This window comes from Trachinotus anak, unplaced genomic scaffold (genome assembly GCF_046630095.1).
Source record: "Trachinotus anak isolate AG129_WGS33_773 ecotype Australia unplaced genomic scaffold, CSIRO_AGI_Tana_v1 ptg000019l, whole genome shotgun sequence".
In the NCBI taxonomy this organism is placed as follows: Eukaryota; Metazoa; Chordata; class Actinopteri; order Carangiformes; family Carangidae; genus Trachinotus; species Trachinotus anak.
The window spans coordinates 21,611,910-21,635,658 of NW_027273870.1; the positions used below are offsets into that span (position 1 = coordinate 21,611,910).

Here is a 23,749-nt window from a genome sequence, read left to right on the forward strand (position 1 = left end):
CCAGATCCCTGGCTGGGTAACCCAGCCTGGCTGTTCTCCCCTGAGGCCTGCCTGAATTAATCATGGCTGAGCAGCCAAGCAGCCACTGGGCTGTAACACAAAGCCCAAACAGGCTTCTATGGTCTCCATGGAGAACAACATAGGGGGATGGCAGGGCTAAATGGTACGCCAGAACCAGTATTCATATCTACTGCCTGAGCTAACCTTGTGTTTCAGCTTTCATGATAGATTTTTAGAAAGCTGAGATTGGAAATCCCATGTCAACAATGACAATGAGGTTAATATTTCTACCATGTCCACCCTGATAAGAATGGAGAGTGTCAAACATATGTATGGGCTGCATAATAAAATTATTGTCACAAACAACACCATCCATTTACATTCACCTGTTTGATGCACATGATCAAATTGCACTTAAAAAACTGAGTGGAAATCCAGGAAATTAAAGGCATGTTTTTATGCTTGGCTGATGTGGAAAAGTTGGTATACTGAATAAGATAAGATGCAGCAAAGCCAGAACAAAACTGGTGTTGTGCTGATAACTATTTGATGGATTGCTATAAAATTTTGTACACACATCCATGATCCGTGGAGGATAAAGCCCTCTGACTCTGGGGAACTCTTGACTTTTCAAATATCACCACGGGCAAGTTGGCATTTGTGGTTTTGAGTGAAATGTCTTGACAGCTGCTGTATGGATCTTTGTAAGAACTTGGGTGATGTCCTGACTGTAGTGTAAATAATCCCCTCTCTTATTACAAACCACAGAGATTACACATTCTGGCAGTGAGCGAGGAAGAGAGCCTGAGAATATAGAGGGAGAAGATTCCCTAAAAGAGCAGAGCTATTTGAGGTCTGAGCGAGCTGACTTCTAAAGCTTTACAGCCAGCCATGTGATGCTGAAGATGAGAGAAAGCAACAAATTATGGCCATTTTGTACCAAAGGGGAGGAAATTACTCTGCTAAAATTAATAGGCAGACACACTGATGCTGTCAAGCCATGGCTAGGGGGTGATGAGCCTGTCTGTCCATTGTGTGTGTGTATCCATGTTGATGTTCATTCTTTCAGTTCTCTCCCTAATGAAACTGCAATCAATTCTATGGGTGAAATGATTTGAATATAAAGTCATTTGCCTGAATGAGACTTGAGCAGAAACAGACAATAGACGAATGTCGGACAAATCTGTACTCACGTCTAGCATGTCTCTAGTTTGTCAGATGGCTGATATGGGGTTTTGAATTGCTCTGAATAATTAGAATACATGGCATATATCACTTGATATCCTCTGTCAGTTTGGATGGATATGACATGGGGTGAGTCTGGTGGAAGATCCAAATTGTCTAATGTTTGATTGATCTCACTGTACAACAAGAAACAAGTATTTCTCTAGAACATGTGTGTTTATACCTAAGGGTTGAAAAAGAAAGTGAATGCCATTTGTAAGTTCTAGTTCAATTTACCCTCTACAAGAGGACTTTAAATAACAGTTTGTGTGTAATAACAACCCAGCTTGACCAGGCATTTCAATCCATTTCAATATAAATCAAGGCAGCAAAATACTCCACAAACAGGCTGTCAGAGTAACCATGCTTTCACCACACACCACTGGCCTACTTTTTCAACAGCTCTCTCAACTGGATCTCTTTTAACAAGCTACCTTGTTACACCAAAGCAGTTTAGCTTATTCTTTCATAAGAGCCCACCCTTCACAACACCCAAACCGAAACATCCATCACAGCGACCCAAAACATGATTCGTGATATGACAACATCTTATAATCCTGGGCTCTTCACTGCTGATGAACACTCACACTTCCAACATGCTGATGTGAGATGCTGAAATGGCTCCAGCAGATAGGGCGGTCAACCAAATAATCTGTCCAACTCAAATCCTTCCAGTGCTAGCAGGGATATGGTGGAATGAGCTTCTGATAGAGAAGATGAGGCACTTTACTTGAACAGGCTCAAAGTGAATTCTAAAAAGATTTTTATTAAAACTATTTAAACAATGTATGCGCTTTACACACTTATATCATGCTTTGATTATAATACATTTGTGAAATAAGTAAGAAATCAATTGAAGTGGTACCAACAATTACCATTACTGGATATATGCAAGGTGCAATACATGTTGGGAATCTTTCTTAATGTGAAGTCAGTCACTGTATGTACTCAAATTTGCCTCGTGTTTAGTATTCGGTTCAACAAATCCTTTACCACTTCCCTTCAGCATCTCTGTTGTTTTAGGCCATTGTGACTGAAGACACTTTGACCCTTCACAGAAGGAAAAGCTCAGGTGTAAATAATGAAATCCATGATGGCTGGATTCCATTTAGCTGCTTCAGTTTCAGTGTCCTGTGCATGCTGGCACACTGTTTATTGTGCATACTGGAACATTGTTGAACTGAACTGAGTCATTTAGAAGCACATATGTTTTCCCTACTATGACTAAATGTCTGCTATTTAAAGGGCTTATCGTACAACCAAATGAACTTCAAAGCACATCTCAGTTAAAGGCATTTTCACAACAGTAGGTCTATTTTTAACTCTGTCAAATGCAAGATCAGTTATCTACTAAGTTTATGATTCTGTACTGTGAAATGATCAGGTCATCACTGAGCTAAAGCCACGATAAACTAGAAAAATATGGAAAATGCTCACTGCAATAAAACATGAATTACATTTTTCTCAAAATATTACAAATTACAATAAGTTCAAGTATGCAGCGGAATTCTCTGCTTTTAATTAAGAAGAGCCAAACTAGGGAATAAAATTAGTCTCCACCACCCAATGTGTCAGTGACAAACAGAGGTTAGCTACAGAAAGGTGGATCTATTTATTGTTTAATATCCATATGACATCATGAAAGTTCTTATCATGATTACATTTTCAGCCAGTGCTGCACAGCCCTGTTCTCCACACAGTCTGCGGCTGTTACACCTCACCCAGAGTCCCTGGATTCCACCTCTATGACACAACCAAACTACAGAACTAAAGAATTATGGATTCCTCAAATATGATCTATTGACAGCATGGCTTTCTACTTGAGAAAATCTTCATGTGATCTGTTATAATTGCTTATTTTGTTGAAAATATTCAGAGAACAACCTACCTACATCCTGTGTGGTGGAAGAGCCTGCCACTCTACATTTATCAAAGCAGGAGTAGAAGGTAAAGTGGTGACAATTATGCATGCAGTGACCATGGAAAACACTGGTTCAATGATCACAGCTCACTAGAATCTTTTTAACTCACTCACTCACTCACTTCATATATACGAGTTGTTATTGCAAATCCGATTTATGAATATTTCACGGTGCCACCATATACTCTTTTTGTGTTCAATGGCACAGGAACATTGAAATGAATGAACAACTGGTGATTATTCAGCTCTGATTTGTAAATTATTCCTGTTTTTTTTCTCATCATTGTTAAATTAATCAATTTTAAATTACACAATTAATCATCTAACACTGTTGAGCACATTTTCTCTCATCAGTGCCACAATGTTGCCTCGCTTACAATATGAGACAAACAATGACAGAGGGGTACAGCAGGTGGAGAGAGAGATTTAAATAGCTGTAATTCTAAGAATATCTTCAGAAGGATAAGTTGCCAAGCTTTTGTTTTAACATTGGCTGGCAGTCATTTTTACACTACATTAAATATGACGATGCTTAGGCAGCAATCTGATCAACACATAACTGTCCTTGTTGTTCCATTTGTTGGCCTAAAACCATGGGTTTAATATAACATGCAGAAAACTGTACATAACATGTGGATATAATTGGCAAGCCCATGTTGTTTTTCATTCATTTAAAGTGAACTCTTTCATGTGATCACCACCTAATTTATCCTGTATTATTGTGATGGAAGAATTAAAGACCCATAACAAGAAAAGAAGAGCAACTACATAATTAGGACCAACAGTACATTTCCATGCAAATGGAGGAGAGACGATTTAGATTACATCAAAGATTGTGATACTATCCATCCCTCTATAGCCATGCTGTTCAATCCTTCTATTTCACTTGCTGACAGTGTTAGATGTGATGAAATTACAAATGTGTCAGCATTCCTATATAAGCTCCCTCTATCCTGTGAAGTATAACTTATACAGTAAACTGTAAATGCACTGTCCTAACCAGGAGCAGGAATTAGCCCAGGAGAATAGGAGGAATGTTTTCTATAACAGCAGTTTGCCATGTAGTCATCACACATGGATCATCTGTGGTTCAGCAGACACATGCACAAACATAAGTACAAGCACTTGGACAACACTTGGAGCCAAAGTGAGAAGCTGCTTTTGACCTTTTTTAAACATTCACCCAATAAGTCATAGGAAAAGCCAATACACGGAGGTGTATCAAAGACCTCTTTAAGACTAGCACTGTCTATCTGGTAATCTGGTTTAAACTGCAGGGGGGCTGCTATTGTCAACAGAAGGAAAAGGCTTGTCAGGAAATGGCCCTCATTAGACATTAGAGTCCAGTTTTCCAGAGATGCTGACTAAGTCGTCTGCTTCTGGAATTAGATGTTCAAAATTAACACAATACTCAAATATGATCTATTGACAACTCAGCTTTCTACTTGAGAAAATCTTTATGTGAACTCTGTCTGGAATTGGTTATTCACCATTAACAAATTTCATGCTGAAGAATATGTTTGCTCTGTTACTGTGAGGCGGCTGCCAGAAAGCAGACAGCCTGATGTGATCATGAGGTAAACAAAGAATTTCATTGTTCCATACAGAAATGCCTATGATTTTAGTTTGCATAGTAGCAGTAAATAGGAAGGTTGGCCCTGGTGCAACATGTTAAAAATAGCAGCTGGATCAGGGAGGTGAAGAAGGAAGGAGATAAACATTAGTAAGGAATTCCAGCCTGCCTCGATGCAAGGGGGAGTAAAGTGAGAATTTCGACTTGAAGGACCCACCCTTGATTAGCCGCTTAAACTTAAAGCTTTCAATGAAAACAAACAGTTTTGTGCACATTCAACAATTTTAGACGAAATTCACGGTATGCATCCCTAAAACATGTTAACTGCAATTCTTGCCTTATAAAACATGTAACTTTTTTGATCAACACAGCTGACAAAAACCATTCATCACGTCACCAGATGTATGTGCATCCTTGTGTTCGTAGGGCACCAAAGCAGGGACCAGCTCATCAAAGCATTGCTCTACTGCTTCACCAGTGGCCAGGGTACCTTTAGTTAGGCTGCATGCTCCTGATAACCTCAAGTGTATATTATAGATCTTTATACAGAGTGCACCATCATAACTATTTCTTGCACTGACACAAATACAAGTAAGACATAAGAGGGCTGAAAAAATAAGAAGAACAACAGTCAACTGTATAAGATCTTAATGTGATACCAATGACCTGCTGATCTAGGAAATCTGCACACTGTTGTACACTGTGTCATTATGGCAGCAAGAGGTCATGGGTAATGAAGGCTCAGGACATGAAGGTAGTTCATGTGTAGCTTCAAACCTAGCACAAGGCATGGGCTGTGAACCACATTATTATACATTTCATATACAACTTTAATTGCAAAACAAGGCATGTGAAAATATCAAAGTCATAAGGCAAGATATGAAACTTTTATAAACTCATGAATAATCTGGTTTAAAAGAAATTACAGGGTTTCTCACAGTGCTTTATAGCAGAGGTGGCCCACATAGCCTGAACCAGCTCCACTGTCCTACAAGGAAAATCTAACTATTTCAAACAGCAAATGCCACATATTTACTAGGTGAAACTGATTTAAGTTGTTATGTCTACTTAATGAACTGATCGTAACACAACATTTTTCAGGATCTGTTTGGCTTGGCACCTCAACTAAACTATTTCCTGTTCCAGGGAGAAACCCTGACTGGAGAAATCGGGAAACTGCCTGCAGCATATCCCAACACAGTGGTTCCACCCCAACATGCTTCCTGTGGTTTGCTGTGTCACCACAGCTTCCTCTGTCCATCCTAAAATTCCTGACAGCCACTGAACACAGCACTGAGTGTAGATGACAGTATACTGCCTCCCAGTAAATCAATTTGGTGCACACAAGTGTGATTCTGTGTATAGTATTTACTGAATGAGCACTGGTAAAATATACACTATGTGGTTTGTAGAGCTAAACATGCAAAAACTCCAGCCTGGTATTTTAAAAAGAAGCGAGACACACAGCCACAGCCATGTTGTGGGATGTTTTAGATATAGAGGCAGTCGCCTCTGGGACATCAGAACTAACTGTTGAACCTTGATGACTTGGGCGTAATTCAATGAAACATCCTTGATGTAAGATGCCAAACTGATAACCCCAGTGATGTACCAGCCCGAACACACATGACCTTTTAACATTTACTTTCAGTGGTTTGTGCCCAGGTTCTGCCTGTCTGATGGTCCTGTAGATGTTTGATGGCGTGTCCCGATGTCTCGACAGTCACTGTTTATGGGTTACTGCATCATTCTTTTGACATCTCAAAAGGATTCCTGGATGTATGTTTGACGTCGCTCATGGGAGAAAGAGTAACATCACATCCTGTGTATTAGGATGCAGGTTATCTCAATAGTAACATAACCAATGGCAATTAATTAATTAATTAATTAATTTTAACCCCAAAAATATGCTGATCCTAGCCTCTCAAATGAGAGGCATTTCTGAAAAACCTTTTACCATTGCTCTGACAAAATAAACAATCCAATCACTTTCAGCTCTAGTAACTTGTGATGGATATTTGTCATCATTTTTTAGCATTTACCTTCAGTAACTCAATAAAGAAAATAACTGCTGAAGCCTGACATTGATAAATGTATTTTTAGTGACTCATTAGATAAAAAAATCTCTTATTTTAACAGTCGTTAGTTTAATGTATGTTCAGAAAATATTTGTCAAATTAAATACTGTCAGATCAAACATCTTGATATGTGGTTGCTTGTTTGCCCAAAATGTGTCAGTGTCTCTGACATTGATGTCTGGATGTGATTAAAGCACAGAGTTGAATGCAAACGGTCTTGATGAAACCTCTGTGGGGAAGTTTGTGGTTTTAATCAGAGATGGCCTCAACAAACAGCTGTTCCCTTCACTACATGTTACTCACAGATCATCACACTGCAGATAAGCTACATCTCTGTCTGTTGCATACAATACGAAGAGTTTCTACTAAATTACTATTTTAAGGACAAATATCACCACAGACATACACTTTCCAAAATGTTTTAACATAATCTGCCTCACTGCTAAGAGCTAAGCTAACAATTTCATGTTGACCTCAATACTAATTTCACAGTAGGAGTAAACTGAAAAACACAGTACAGGAAAATACACATACTGCACACAAACATAAAAGATCATCCCCAACAACACCTTTGCAGTAACCTGAAACCTATCAGACACAGACATCAACAATGGTGGAAATAGTTCCCTCATGGACGCAGCGGAGCAAATCACAGGCAATGAAGAAAGCTAATTATCCTCAGCTGTGTAATTTACTGAATGTAACTCAGCTTCCTTGAAATAGCAGAGCCCGATACCTGATACAACACTGATGAATGAATCATGTCAACGGTGTGGAAACAAAACTGGTTGATAATTCTATGTCATAGGTGAAAACAGCTACTTGATAGTTATCATGCATGTTGGATATACATATTAAAACTAGATGTTAACTTTTCTTCCACTTCCAGTGATAAAGAGGAAGAAAAGTTATCTCCTTCTTTTTAAGAGGAGGAGGATCTGGGTGTGGACAGCATTGCCCTGAACTCACCCTTATTCTCCAACACGTTCATTATTTTACAGTCCACAACATTTTTCTCATCCTCCTCCTCCTCCTGCTGCTGCTGAGACAGAGCCTGGTACCTCGAGAAAATGCAGTCAAACCATGAGATCATTTTTCAGAGGTGGCCTGTTGCAGCAACCCATACTTACATTTGTAAATGAAATGTGCTTAAAGAAGACACTGTATACAGGCTTCATTAGAATAATTTGAAATGGAAAGTCATCACTCAGCAAGTTTACTTTATTTGAACTGCATCAAAGCCCTTAAAAGCTCTGTGGTAGTAGACGTAGGAATGCCGTGTCATTTACCACAGACCTTTATTAACAAGAAATAAAGGATACTACTGAGTAACTTTGGAATCAATTACTGTTTAAGAGGCTGATATAACGGCAATTTCATGGCACTCAGGATGTGGTAAGTCTCCTGCTGTGATCTGTGAGCCACTGAGACCTTGCTGTACAGCAGATAGTAGTTATGGTGCAAGGCACAGATTGATAAGAAAGTTTTACTGGTGGTAAAAATTAAAAACAAAAAAATATTGCATGCAATAATGTAAGATAACGACCAGTTTGGAGAGTCAGGCAGTGCTGACTGACCAAGGCTTACACAGTTTAAGAAGAAAGACATCATATCAAGTCTAAACGTAAACATGTGGTTGATCTGACAAATGAAAAATAAAAATATTTCGTCAAAAATCCTCCCCAAGCTGCTGAGATAGAACCTGAAATTTTTCAGCTGTAAACACTGTGTTACAATTGATTTTGCAGCTGTTATTTATGGGCTGCTTCTCTTATGTGTAGCTTGTATTCCCTACAGGACATGTGCCAGACCTTGGCAACAGATCAGCTGCTGATGCAGAGAGTTTGAAAGCAGGTCAAGGGTAGATGAACCATCTTGGGGTCGACAGTCAGGTTTGGCCAAGGACCAGCTCTCTCAGCTCTGCTCACTGGAGAGCCAACACAGATTTAGAAGACGATTCAGGCCTCCATGTTCATCTGTTTGACTAATTTTCATTTGTATGGTAATGAAATTCATTTTAAAAAGGGGTTAATGTTTTAATTCTTCTTGCCATGGCTTCATATCAACTACTGGTCTGTGGAGCAGCTTAGGTTAAACCTACAGTATGACCCTGTAATATACCGAGACAAAGACAAAGAAGTGACACAGATCAGATCAATTAATTGGGTCAACTCCTAATAAAAGACATGTGGATAGTGAGCATCTGAAGAATGCTGGTGTCTCTTTTTTAACAAAACCAAAAAAATAAATAAATAAATACAATTTTGTCATTATTCGTATTTGTGACACAGAAATGTTAAACTTGGAAACTCAGAAATTAAATTTTGTTGGAATTAAAAGATACAGTACTGTAAATCAAAATAAAGGTGATTTTATTTTTCATTTTATATTTATCTGGTAAGATCATTATAGACCTTGTTTCAGCATCATGCGCTGTCTCATAGTGTGGCCTATTAATTGGCCTCATGGACAGAACACAGCAAGGCACCTTGATAATTTGCAAGGCTTTATATTTACATTGTTATACTTGCTTCACATTTCTGAAACATGCCTACAAGCTTTGATGTAGCACACAAAGGAAAATTTCAAATAATATGGGGGCCAAACACTTTGGTTGGAAGACCAGATTTACCTAATCTAAGATATTATTCAATAGACTCAGTTTTGTCTTTGCCATTCACACACCTACAAGCTTTCACAGTCACACTTCTAAAATTCCAGTTTGTGCAAACATTTTATGCCATCATGGTCTCAGATACACAGACAGCCAGCATACATGCATAAATCAAAAGGGTAGTTTCTCTGCCGACAGAGCCCACTTTTAACCACTATGTTATAGACGTCATTCATTATTCGGATATTGGACGGGCAGGGCCGATCCGAATTCCAGTCCGCAGCTTGCGCTGGACCATGAACCCGCCATAACGTCATATGAGACACGTCACCGATTCAGATCCAGTCCACATTTTACCAAGAACCCGCGGCAACTTCGGTGTGTGATTGTGTGAGTGGGCAGTGAACGTTAGCTGTTGGTTTGACTAAAATGTCGCTTGTTTGGAGACAGTTTAGGCTGGAAACGCCGAAAAAAGCAAGACAGCTACTCGTAGTGTGTGTAAAGCCACCGTGCCGAGGGCTGGAAGTGCGGTTGCGACGTACAATACAAGCAGTTTAATCAAGCACCTGTCGAGGTTTCACATGAAAGAGAGCCAGGAGTTCATGCTAGCCAAGAGACCAGAGGAGACCACCAGGCAGCAGACTCGCTGATGCCTTAAACCTCAAGTAGACAACCCAAAGGCTAAAGGGATTACAGAGAAGTTGCTCAACTTCATTATGCTCGATGATCAACCACTATCTGTCGTGGAAAATGTGGGATTTCGCAGCCTGTTGGAGCACTTGGAGCCCAGGTATAATCTGCCATCCAGACACAGTTGTTGCTGCTGCAGTTGTCCTAATACTTCACCTTTTTAGATGATGCAGCCAAGCTTTTTGTTGATGTTTATTATCAGTTTTACATTTCAGATATTACATTTGAATAAAAACGCTACAGCTGCTGCTGCTACCTGAAGTGTAACAAATAAATTCCTTTGGAATCCATTTAGATTCAATCCATTCTTGTACATTTTTTGCTCTTCTAATAAGAAGTGAATTGGTGAGGTAAAAAGAGCACTTGTATCAGAATCTGTTTCGGTATTGACATCAGATAAGAACTGAAAAAATGTGGATCAGCCCATCTCTACTTTTAACATGTTAGTTCTATCGCACAAACATAGTTGAGTAATATGCACAGCAAAATTGTCAAACTAAATCACCAAATAATTGAGGCTGGATAAAAGCACATGATCCCTGCAGAATCATGCAGTCTATCCCATGACTAATACAGAGGAGTATGCTACAGGCTGGGCTGCACCCAGAGCGTTGGCTTACCAGCAGGGAGGGAAAAACCTCCTAAATGGTCACCATTGTGTCAGTATCCACCAACAGTCCTGTTACACAAGGGTGATTTGTTTGAGGTGAAACATGGTTGGACATCACCACCACTATCACCACCTATCCATGAAATCATAACATGCCACAGTGTGTAGAGCATAGTGGGCCATTAATGCATCTACTCTGTGCCCTTGTGAAACCTGTTGCACATAACTGACTAAAGAAAGTACCAAGAAGGGAATCGGAGCAAAATATCAGCAAAAACAAGAATCACCCTGGACCTCATAATGACCAGTGTCCTTCCAAGGTCCCAACATACTCCCTACTGCATGTGAGCCACTTTATCAGCTCACAATGTTGAGGTGTCTGCAAATGTAACAGTGCTTTGCACTGGTATAAGCTACCAACAATTAATGTTTAAATTAAATTACAAGGGCAAAGAGTAGTCAAGAAAGGTCTGGTATTAAGCTCTGCATTAAAGCAAAGTATAGGACTGACTGAAAACAGTGATTACAATGATATAACAAGGTTTCCTTTGAAATGAAAAGCACAATTTTGGGCCATACTGCATAAAGCAAAAATGACATTCTACTTGCAAGACAATCAAAATGTATCAAAAAATCCACAAAAAGGCTATTTCATCCTCACACAACACCGACAAACAAGATGCATCTAACATTTACAGATGTGTCTTAAACACAAACACTATGAATTAATCTGCCTAAAAACGAGAGAAGCACAGTATGGATGTGTTTTTTGTTGAGAAATCTCCACCACAGGGACAAGGGTAGGGCAACAGCTTAAGGCTTCGATGTAATATTTCTTTCACAAAGGAGCAGCATTTCTCATTATGTTTTAATATTCACACCTTTTTTTCAGCATCTAGCACTGAAACTTGGCTAACAGGCAAGCAGTATTAGCATATCATTACACCCCCCACTGTGAAGAGAAGATAGTGGGCCAGGAGGTTAATACTGCTTCCTTTTTAGCCAAAAGCTCTGCTATAGTGTCACAACATGACAACTGTGTTTGCATGATGTGTGTGTGTGTGTGTGTGTGTATAACCAGCATGTCTGCATTTTCAGTTGATCATCGAAGGTGAATGTTATATCCACTGAATGCATATAACCTTTACTTCAGCAATAACAATGACCTTCATGGCCAATGTCAAAGGGATCATGTAAAAGCCCACTGAGGTGTGTGTGTTTGTGTGTGTGTGTGTGTGTGTGTGTGTGTGTGTGTGTGTGTAAGCCAGTCAGCATCACGTCCAAACAAAAAATCAAAATGAGGCTGCTGCAGAGAAGAGTATTCAGTCTCTGAAACGCCATGTTTCTCATTTTTAAAGGACATTGTCACTGGGAGGAAATTTCCTCTGTACATAGCAGGTGAAGAATTCAAATGTAAAAAGGGAAATACAAAACCATGAACAACCACAAACAAAGCACAATCAAGACAAAAGGTCTACTCACAGAACATTAATAAAAACAACTGAGTTACATTTTCACAACACAACAAAAGTGTTTCTCGGCTTTTTTGTATTTGGTTGTGTGGTGAGTATTTGCGGCACGTGTTGTCAGTTTGTCTATGTGCACGTTTCTTAAGTTGCAGTACTCTGAGCTCTCAGGGCCACCGTACTAAGAGGTGGCAGAAGCAAGGAAACAAGGAAATTACAGTGTGATTTATCATAACTTGGTTTAAGTTGTCTTGGTCAACATGTGTGACGATGACGAGTTATATTGTATTGTGGAGCAGCTTTTCATCACTCCTTTTGCAAGGTAGGTTTCACAGAAAGATGTATTCAGTTTACATATTTACAGTTAACCATATAACATAATATACAAGCCTTTTAATTCTGTTCTGCTTTTTAGTTTTATATTATTAAAACTTTCTATTATTATTTATATTAATATCTTTTCCTTTCTGTTAACCAAGGTGTAAGATTCTCTGTACATGATCTGCAGTAATTTTGAGAAGTTTGAGACAGCATACTGAGGCTCGTGGCTCTGCTTTCTCTAAAAGTCACTACACATCACTGGTCTACATACAGAAGGGATAGGAGTGCAGTTTCTCATTGCCCCTGTGGATGACTCAGGGCCAGAGTTTAATTATCAGGCTGTTGGTCTTTGAACAGTTCCTGTTCCAAGCTTCCTCCAACACAACCAGTACCACTCTGTTAAAAAGCCTTTGTGAGCTGGCACTGTTTATAGAAGAAACAATAAGAGGAGAGATGTGGGCCAAGAAGTAGACCACATTATAGTCCTGCTTCCTGAAACTGCACTGCAGCAATTGCAGATGCAGAGAAATAATTAAGTGGTTAATCTTTCACTAAACTCTCAGCTATTTAACCAGGTTTTAAAGCAAACTTGAAGTTTAGTGGCATGAATAGAGAGTAGTTTCTGCTCTTGGTGGAGGAATACCACTCAAAGACATGGGGCTTCATCGCTTTGTTTGCAAGCTAATGAAGGGATATAAAGATATAGACAGACAGATATAAAAACAATAAAATAACACAAGTTGTAGTTATTCTCAAAAGGTTTGTGCCCTTACAATAATTGGGATTTATTCCAAGTAAACGGATGTGATCTCTACACCAACACTTCACTTCTACTCACAGGATTTCAAAAAGCATCATGTCTGATGGAAAATTTATTCTATTCACGTTTAATAACTGGTTACAAAAACCAATTAGTCTATGAATAAGTCCTTAAAATTCAAGCATATTGATAATTAGAATCATGCTCAGTGAGCTGAAACATGTCTAAACAATGACGGTAATTGATTTTTCTGTGCCGAGTGTCACAATTCTGTGACAGCCAGCACAAAATAACCTTAACCTTACATCAACTGAGTCATCCATATGTCTTATTACAATTAGGAGGAAGATTAAAAAAAACTCTTGAGGTACTTAAGCAATAAATTGCCATCTGGATCAAGTTTTCACAGCCACTCTGTCCAAAGCAAGATGTGAAAACAAACATTCTGCCATATGAGCTGTTCAGTGTACAGTGATAATAAGTCACATCGAAGTTTTTGTTGAATAAGGAAAAAATACCGTCTCAGACATATTTCAGTTTTCTAACTGTAACTCAAGCTTTCTCATACAATTCTGTCTCCATTTGTGTTATGCAACACATCATAGTCTCTAGGATGGCACATCTCTTTCAAACATCGTTGAATCCCAAGGCAACCTGCCCTGTTTGTCAGCACACAGCAGGTGAAGAGGCATGATGGGTGCATTATCTGCTCTGCTCGGGGGATAAATAATGACACACCGAGTAGGTAAACAAAAAACTGACATCCCAGTTGTAACCGTTCAGAGCCAGTAACATTTAAACAACATGCTGTCTGGTCAAACGTGTGCTCAGCCTCAAGATGCTCATTGTGTTGATTTTATTGATACAACTGTCAACAAGATGTTAAAGTCTAAGCACAGTAATCGCTACAAAAATTCCTTCTTTTGTTTAGGGAAATTAAAAGGTCACTTATGGAGGCAACAAGCCCTGACGGTGATGTGGAAAATAAAACAAATCACGTTCTCAGGACTATAAACAGTCAGGTCATGCTTATTCAGACACCAGCCCTCAAGTGTTTCAAACAGCTTTTAGCTACAGTGGAGAAGCAGGAAAAAGGTGTGACCGTGGAATTGGGCTGATGCGACAGATAGCAGAGAGAAGCAGATAGGGTTTCATTCATCTGTCAGATTAGAGGGCTCTTTGTTACTGCCAGAGAGGGCAATGCATGCCTGGGGAGAGGACAAGGATTGCCCTCACTCCCCTGACACTTGTGTTAAAATGTAAGCAACTGCAGGGAGAGTTTGTGTGTTTGCTGCATTCCTGTTTACATCGTGTGCACATAGGCAGGGCTAGGAATTACACAACGCTGCCCTCTTGATCCTCAGGGTTTTTTAATGTTTCAATGTAATGTTAGTGATTACTGGTTTGATGGGCCACATTTTAAATGACACCATTCAAATCTCTCAAAACTTCCTTTCTGCTTCCTTTTCATAGGAGGAGGGTGCAGGAAATTTACAGCATTGATAAATTATGTTTTTGTGTTTTTCACCCAAAACACAACAACTAGAGTTAGTGGGAAAATATGATCTTCAAGGTCTTGAAAATAGTAAAAGCTCTGGAGTGGTTGTATTAAACCTTAACTGATAACTCAGGGTTTATAAATTATCTCACAATATAACTGTAGCCATCCTCAGTTCCTAGATAGTAAGAGCAAAATAGCTTACATCTGCTAATATCAATTTCACAAGTTTAAAACCTGATACATTACAAATTCTAGAGCTACTTTTCATGAATCTTCCCTGCAGCAGTGAGTAATGAAGATACTAAGTAGACTTTTTAAAAAAAACACACACACACACAGTGAAGATGCAGCTTAGATCAATTAATTTCACTTATGACAGCCGATCTCAAAGGAGGATCCTCTGTGTCAACATCAGTACGACAACTGATAAAGTGGGCACCAACACGCCATCAAACAGATGCTGTGCATGCTCAGACACACAAAGACAAAGAATATGACAGCTTAAAATAATACTGAACAAAAAAAATTAAACCAAATTCATTTTCTCTCAATTTCTCTTTGACACAAATAGAACCACAGAAAGCTTAAAAAAAAACAAAACTAAAGCAAACAAGGTGTCTACTTTTTCTGGAAGTTGCCCCTTCCAAAGGAAACTAAATACAGGCACATAATATGAAATATTTAAAGACCAGACACATAAGAGGACCTCAAGCTATAGCTAGAGGCTAATTGAACAAATTGTCTTTAGGAAGGCGGTTTAAGTACAATGTATGTGCTCAGTGGCAAAAAAAGAAATTAGATTAGAAAATATAAAGCCTGTTCTAACAAAATGATTTCAGGCATGAACTTGAATTTCCCTCATTATTTACATTCAAAATAATCATAAAAGGACTTTTTTTATATAAGAGTCTTGAAAGAGAACAGAATCACTTTGTTCTGTGAGGCACCGGGATGTTGACTGATGGATTTTTGGTCCCCAAAATGGAGATAAATGGAAATAAATCCTTGCAAAATACACATAACACTGAGTTAAACTAGTGGTTGCCCTTAGTTACAGACTTTCTGTCTTTGGCAATCCTTGCAGTTGACATCATAAGGAAACCAACCGTACTTTAATGTTACGTTGCAAATGTCTCAAGGGAAATAAACAATAACACAAACACAACCATGTGCACAGATACCTGTGGTTTTCACTGCTGTCCACAAAACTAGCAACCACACCACACCCATCTCCTGTGTCACCTAACAGAGGAGCCTTGGGCCAGGCTCGGGGCAGCTCTTCCTCACAGGCCTTTCCATTGATCAATGTTTTACAGAGCCCTACAAGAGTCTGTGCTCCATTCTGTGGGAGGCATGGTTGCACTGTGCTGCCAAAGAGTTTAAGTTAAAGTGATACTGTTGCTTGACACTTAAGTGCATAACCGATTTTAGAACATAAAGGGAGATATTGTCGGGCCCTACCGTCTTTTGATAGGAATATCAGTACCAGAATAGACTAGCAGCCTTCATTGTTTTATAACTCAGCACGAGTTGACAGAGAAACAGATCTCATGGGCAGATGATATTGTACAGTCTGTTCAGAATACATTTACTGTCCTATAAGTGACCTTTTAAGTTTAGCAGACATTCATTCTTTCATTTTTTTCAATTCATAGTTACAGGATTATCACAACAACACCTCCATTTTTTTTCTTTAAGTGGTCATGTTTTACCAGCGATATTGCCCTCTGAGGTGTCCTAAAACAGGATCATAAACTTTGAAGAGGGGGACTCTAATAGAAATCTTTGTTTCTGCCTATTCAATTTTATCCTATACAAGTACGTATTATGTGTTACCATGTATCAAATATGCAAATTATCTTTGCTCAAACATGTACTTTCAGTACTGTCTTTCTGCCCGTGGCGTCCGTCGAGTGACATCAGTGTGTGCGGATGCATCAGTCAGTAGCGTTTGCTGCAGACAAGCCGACTGAGAATTAACACCCCACACTGCAGCTCCTTGCAGCTTTCAGCATATTGTTTAAGTTAGCCAGACCAAGAAAACCAAAACAATGCTGCTTCCTGTAACACTGTGGGCAACCACTTAGAGCACGGAGACTCACACACACTGACTGTATGCAACCTGCCTTAAAAAAAACGAAGCAAATCAGTGAGGAGAGTAAAACATTTACCAAGCCCAAATTTCCCAGATCTTTTTCTCAAGAGCTGGCACACCTCACTGGGGCCAAAACACCAGTGACCATTGGACTTGACATTTGACAAGTAGCCAGAAATAGGTCTCCAGTGGTTTCTGAGGCTTGCTACATTTGTTCACCAGTCCCTTTGTGCTGTTCAAGAAGCATACCCAATCATCAGTTTGCGTGATCTTGCAGGCTGGGAGCTGCTGTGTTTTATCTGAACCTGTATGTTTTGGAGTTTTGGTTTTTCTTTTTGGTCCCACAAAATAAACAGCAAGACAGATAGAAAGCTGCATAAAGCTGTGCAGTAGGGCGTTCATCATCAGCAGAATTGGGAGTAGCCCTTTCACATTATTATTAGTCCTTCATTTAAGGGTAAAATATGTTGCTCACTGCTGTTTAAAAAAAAAAAAAAAAAAGTAGCACATCTGTGGAGCCCTATGATAATGTTTTGAAGAATATTGTTTTTACTAAATGTTTTAATGGAAAGTAACTAAAACTGTGATTAATAGTGTGCCCAATAAAACCTTAGATCAAGTATACACAGGTGTTTTCAGTTACCCTGGCTGATTCGCTTGGTCTTTTACCCACAGCCACAGACCCGAGACAACAGCTAATCAGGTGACATGAGTGAAATCACCTCTGTGGATGGACAACCACAAAGTCAAAACCAAAAGCCACAGTTGAGATAACCAGGTTAAACCTGAAATCTACCATCATCTACAGCAAAGATTACTGAGGGAGGCAGTGTGCAAACCTGCTGTTTACATGAGTCAGCCATTGGAAAAACTACCAAAAAAAAAAAGTGTGATATTAAGCTTGGTTTCCATGCATGAAAAAAAATAATTAAAAAAATACGTCTGTATGAAGTGAAATTTGTTGCTTTCAGTCCAGTGGTTCTGCTTTCAACAGACTGAGCTTGTCAACCACACCAAGCCAGGACAAGGCAACCAACATTTCTGAGCAGTGGAATATAAAAAAGTCTCTAACTACAATTAATGAATGATCATGTGTTTTTGATACTTCATCACACAGACATATTAACAGTTTTCAAATCAAAAACAGTATGGATACCAGTTTAAATATCAACAGTTCATTATTATAAAGAGGAGGCCTCATGCTGTTCCAACTGCTCACTCTCTGGTTTACTCAACTTTACTTTCACTTTTATCTGATACAGCATGGTACCTTGTCTCCAGCTCGCGTGAACCACATGTATCAAGAGAGGAAAAAAATTGTAAAACCCACAGTAGAGTATGAGGGAACACTTCTTTGACTTCAGATATGAGATACACTTTTCTTTCCTCTTTAGTAACTTCCTGACTCCAGGCAAAAAACAAAGCCACCACAATGAGCTGCTTTATTTAAAACAAGTGAATCCTGGTGTTTATTACCCCAGCCCCTGTGTCACAAGTCATCACAGTCACTGTTTTAGGTCATACTGTTCATTTTTTAGATAAAACCCTTGATAAAACTATGTTGCATTTAAACAAATACAGTGTAGGACTCATGCAGTGAGCCTGCAAATGACAAACTACTAAACAGAAGACTCTGGCCTTTATGATAAATCAGATTATCGCCCAAGTGGAGGGTGAGCACAGGATGTGAAGGGCATGACAGAGTGTGTGTTGAGGGTAGTAAGCATAATGAAATGCATGGTGCTGTCTCTCAAAGCCCTAAAATGATGCTGACCATGCTAAACATGGGCATCCCAGGGACACATGCAGAGCTGCACTCTGATATTTCTGTCAAAACATGTGCCTGCCTGTCTCTCCAGCTCATTTCTGTGAAATATTAATGACTTTTTCCAGACTAAAGAAAACACAATAAAACATGCACTTATTGGTAGCTTTCTGAAAACAGTACTTCCCTGTGATATTTCTTTTTGCATTTGCTGCTTTATCTTGCCAGTCGCACATTTCTCTGTCTCTCATTTATAATAACATGCAGATGAAACTGCTTTGCATCCAGGGACAGAACTATTACAGTCAATATTTATCTCTTATTAACACAAATATATATTTTTTTTTTTTACTGAGGAAAAAACAACATATATACATTTAACATGAGCCACTCACAAAGTTGGCCCTCTCCCTTACAGCTGAAATCCCTGGCCTTACTTTCTAATGAGCATCGTCTTGCTCAGCAGTAGGCAGTAAACATTTCTGAGGAACCAAGTCACTGTGAAATAGCTCAATGCTACAGCTGAAATTAGTAGTAAATTAATCAATTAGTTGCTTGACAGAAGATTAACACCTATTCTGATGATCAATTAACCATTCCCTTATTTTAGATCATGTCATTTTTCAAGCTAAATTTTTTTTTTAAATGATGTCAGGCTTCATTTCTTTATCTTGTATGCTAATAATCCAAATACTTTTGAGTCTGGAGTGCTGGACAATACACAACAATCAGAAATGATATTTGATGGCATTTTTATATTTGATGGCACCTTGTGCTCCGGGAACCTGTCAAAGGCAGTAGTAGCTACAGTGAAATCTACACCTGTGTTTGCTCTTTTGTTGCACAGGCCTGGTGGTTGTCACACTGGTTGGATGATGGAACAGCTTTGTATCTAATGGTGCCACAACTTCAAAGCATGAGGAGAAGTGTCCCTGCCACAATTCACTTGCCTGCACTGTGGGGGTTGCTGTTGGAGTTGACTTCATGACTGCTGACATGGAGGATGAGCCTCCCTTTCTAAAAAGGACACCATTGTGTTGCCACTGTGACAAAGCAGTTTTGCAGGTTTCTCCCTCACCTCTCCTCCCTCGGACTCCCTCTCACCTAACCAGCCAAACTCTAGCTGAGCATGCTCTCTTTCCTTCACGCTAAACTTCCTTGTTAGGAGTAGTTTCATTCATTCACTTGAAGGTGCAGCAAAATCATTTCATAACTCTGGCAGGCAAAGGGCTATCAGTGCTGGAGTCAGACGAAGATGGATAAGGGTTTTAGGGTGGCCAACGGGTACTAGACAGATAAGGCACACACAGACACTATGAGTGACCTGGATTCAGTATATACAGAAGAGTATATACACAGAAAGCACCAGCTGATTAGGTGCAACAGCTTCCGTCATCATGTCTGATTTAATTAAAAACAGTGGCTCAGTGGGTTTTAATAACATGTTATAGAGAATGTAGGGAGCCAAAAAAGACAATGCTAACAATAAATAAGAAACCTTCCAAATGAGAGACTGTGTAATATAAATATTTAAGCCTAAACAAGGGCAACAGAGTAGTTTCCGCACTTTAAGTCTTCTGAAGAACCCAGTGCCTGTAGCACAGTGCCATTTGGTATACAATAAATAGAGAATATAAAGTGTCATATAAGGATAATACGGGCAATCAGAGAGAAGTGATTTAGCCCATGACTCACTGCACAGTTTCCATGGTGGGCCGCCCCTCGTTAAGTAAAAATAAAATACAACTGGTGCTAAGTATCTATTTCCCCCCCCCCATCAGCCCCTTTTTATGCAAATGTGACTGATGTCAGACTTGTCCAAACGTTTACATGTCACTGTCAGTACTTCACCGTGACAGTGCTATCTAAGGCCTATTCTGAGCTCTCGTAATCAGCTTACCAGGTTGAACACAGTCTCCACAATGTCTCGGTTGGAAACTTCCCCAACTTCCACCAGGCCAGCCAGCACGGCGAATTTCATCCTTATCCCCCTGATAGGCACTCCGGGGTTGAGCGCCATGGCGCCCGATCTCCCGTCCTTTCCATCACCTGGCTGCGCAGCGCCCGCTGTCTCCTCGCTAGCCATTGCTACGGAAGCAAGGACGGGACAGGTGGCGTTCACAGGTAAGGCACCTGTTCACCTCCAATGGTGACAGTGCAGCCGATGTCGGAGGAGAAAGGGGAATCTATGTCCCCCTCAGCTGAGTTGTTGACAGTCCACAGGCACACAAGCAAAACGTTTCCCTCCCCATCCAAAGCAGTTCAGCGAATAAACCTTGAAAGTGGGCAAAAAAAAAAAAGGGGGGGGGGCGCAAATTGAATTTGATAGTCTCTGAAAGACTGGAAATGTCACCGCTTCACTCCACGGTGAACAGCTCCTCTCCTGCTCCGTAACTTGACACCAGGCGGATGGATTAATGCCGCTAAAAGCCGTGAGGAAGTGAGCTGCAGGTAACAAGGAGGGAAGCAGGTGAAGCGCGGCTCGTCCTCTGCCAGTTTTCTCCTCAAATGGCAAACGAGGGTACAGAGACTTCAATGTCTCCGCACAGCAGTGGAAGTTGCTATTGTCACTGAGTCCACACACTTGACAGGTAACGCGCTTGGCAGAAGCACAAACTCACAAACTGGAGAGGGGCAAGTCCGTCGGCAGCTCCGGGAGAAGTCGATAAGGGACGCGGGTCCGTTCGGTCCTCCCCGGGAAACTCCACAGACTTGGTTAAATGTCACCGTTGACCCAGCTGCGCTGCTTTCTCTTCCTGATTTACCCCGGCAGCCTCAGCTCGCCACCGCCATGACAGTGTAGCCCTTGAGTGAGTGGAGCATGCGCAGTGCGGAGCTGGGTTTATTCGGCTCGGTGGCAGGTGTGCCGCTCAGGTGGCTTTCTAGCGCGACACGCTGGGATCCGGTTAAAATTAACTTGCGCTTACAGTTGTACTCTGGTAGTGCGACCATAGCCGGTTTGACTCGTTCCGGAGCCCCGTCGCAGTAATGTGCTGTTGGGCCCCTCTGTCCTCTTAAGTCCCTATCAAGTAGCCTGCACTGCACATCTCACACTATAGAGAGCAACCATCTCTCTTATACAATGCCCATGGATGATCGACTGGTCACAGGCCCAGGGGTCCCAATGGGTAAGGGGCCCCTGCATCAGAGCCTCTGTATGAACATTTTCTGTTGGAAAATCAATCAAATGACTACAAAGAGATTAAAAACTGCACTATTAACATGCAGTAAGTTAGTAAGTAATGGATGTAAGGCTATAACTTACAATGGAGGACTATTACATTGCAGGCTATAACTACTTCTAGTCATGTAAAGCATCTGAACATCTCTTCCAATGCTCTATAAAGGAAGCAGAACCCACCAGAATTCAGTTAAAATGTCTTCTCTTTTAGGCTGATACACTTAGTCTACTGTATGTCATAATTCACAGTCATAAATAAAGTAAATTAAGAGTACAACCTGCTGCAGCTTCTGTAAATTGAATGCAGATAAAAATTCTTGTAATGGAAAAACTGGTCAGTATTTTAATGTTAACCATTTGGCATTAGTTGACCATGACTACAGTAATATTTCTAGAATATAACATAAATAATATTTTATATTATTATTGTGATACTTTCACTGAACACATTTTTATTTTGACTTTATCGGATTATACTGCTTTCACCTCCTGAAGCATCACTGTAATAAGAAACTTAGGCTCTCAGAACCTAGAGATGGATATCTCTTTGAAGAAATTCAGCAAAAAGTTTCACCACATTTCCTATGATGCAGGGCTACATACTGTTTGCCCGAACAATAAACCATTAGCCCATGAGGTAACCACATTTTTTGGGATATTAAGAGAATTTTAAAAAATATCATTCAGCAAACTGTACTTAAAAATCACACCTCAGAATATAACAAATAAAAAATACCATAAATGCTAAACAAATACATTATTGCACTGTGCCATGAACCCCTGCAGGGAAACTTGTATATTTTACTTTAGGCAATGTAATATTTAGAACAGCCACCAAACATAGCTTATGCTGTGAGAAAACACAGATCGGGGGTTTGAAATGTATGCAGAACCTTGTTTTTCTGCAGCACACCCGCACATTGACAGATGCATGCCGAGGCAATGGAAACCAAACATTAAAGCAGAGTGACAGCTCTGCACTGCTTGCCTTTTCAAATCACCACCAGTGAGATGTTCTCACAGCTGAATGGATGAGAGGCACCGGCATCATCCACGTCGATTAGTATTGAAGGAAAATGCCAATCAAAGACAACCTGGAAAGTGATAAACCTACTCTATACATATTAGATAATGCCCGCATCTTTAAAGTATTTGTCTCGTTCTTTGTTGTTTCATACTGGTGACTTCATATGTGCTCTGCAGGATGCCTCAGCAGCTATTACTGTTGTTGCCACAGAGGCGGCTGGCGTCACTGTTACCAACGACCTCCCAGTAAAGTGTAGCTGAGCCCTCGGGGACCCTAGGAGTCATGGAAGCTAGCAGCACCACCCATGAGACGCAGGCCTTGTCCCTGATGTAATGACCTGAAATCAGCAGACTTGGTCACTGCAGCCCAGATGTAGACTTCTTTAAATAAGGCTTTGAAAAGGAAGCTTTTACTGACCTTTAAATTGAGCTCAAACCTTGCCTTATTATTTTTCTAACTGGGCTCTACAGAGATAATGAGACTTGTAATCATCTTTTGCTCTCTTCCTGACATCCTGCTTGAAAGTCTAAGTCAAATAACTTACCGTCAAAAACAACAGTGAGCACTTGCCAAAAAGCTTTACTTTCAGACTGTGTCTCAAGCTTGCAAGATTAATTTAAAAGACAGTGAACGGAAAGCAGAAAACCTTATTGGTGAAATAGAGTTCTAAAAAAGATTCAAACCTGTCATCAAAGCAAGCAGTTTAGTCTTGGTGTTTGTGCAAACAATAAAGAATACATTCAGATGAAATAAAAAGAAAAACTGCAGATATAAAAAGGCATGGAATACAAGAAGACACTGAAAAAGTGGACAGCTGCAATGCTACATGTAGCCATATTCCTTTAGATGTTAAACTAGTTGTAAGGTCTCATATATTTTTAAGGTCGTCTTTGCTGCAGCTTCTTTGTGTTTGTTCAGTGGCT

The 23,749-nt window shown here is 39.9% G+C and overlaps 1 protein-coding gene across 7 annotated transcripts in view; it reads right to left on the reverse strand.

Moving 5' to 3' along the window:
- The window catches only part of lrba (LPS-responsive vesicle trafficking, beach and anchor containing), a 183,128-nt gene extending 161,558 nt beyond the window's left edge, over window positions 1-21,570 (reverse strand). For 4 of the 7 annotated variants that reach the window (XM_071503548.1, XM_071503552.1, XM_071503549.1 and 1 more), the window contains exon 1: window positions 20,519-21,569. In XM_071503548.1, coding sequence (XP_071359649.1) covers window positions 20,519-20,704 — 186 coding nt within the window. In that variant the 5' untranslated portion in view covers window positions 20,705-21,569. Of the gene's footprint in view, window positions 1-20,518 lie in introns of all 7 variants that reach the window. The other 3 variants (XM_071503550.1, XM_071503553.1, XM_071503551.1) reach the window with 3 other exon arrangements.
- Window positions 21,571-23,749: the final 2,179 nt, after the last annotated feature.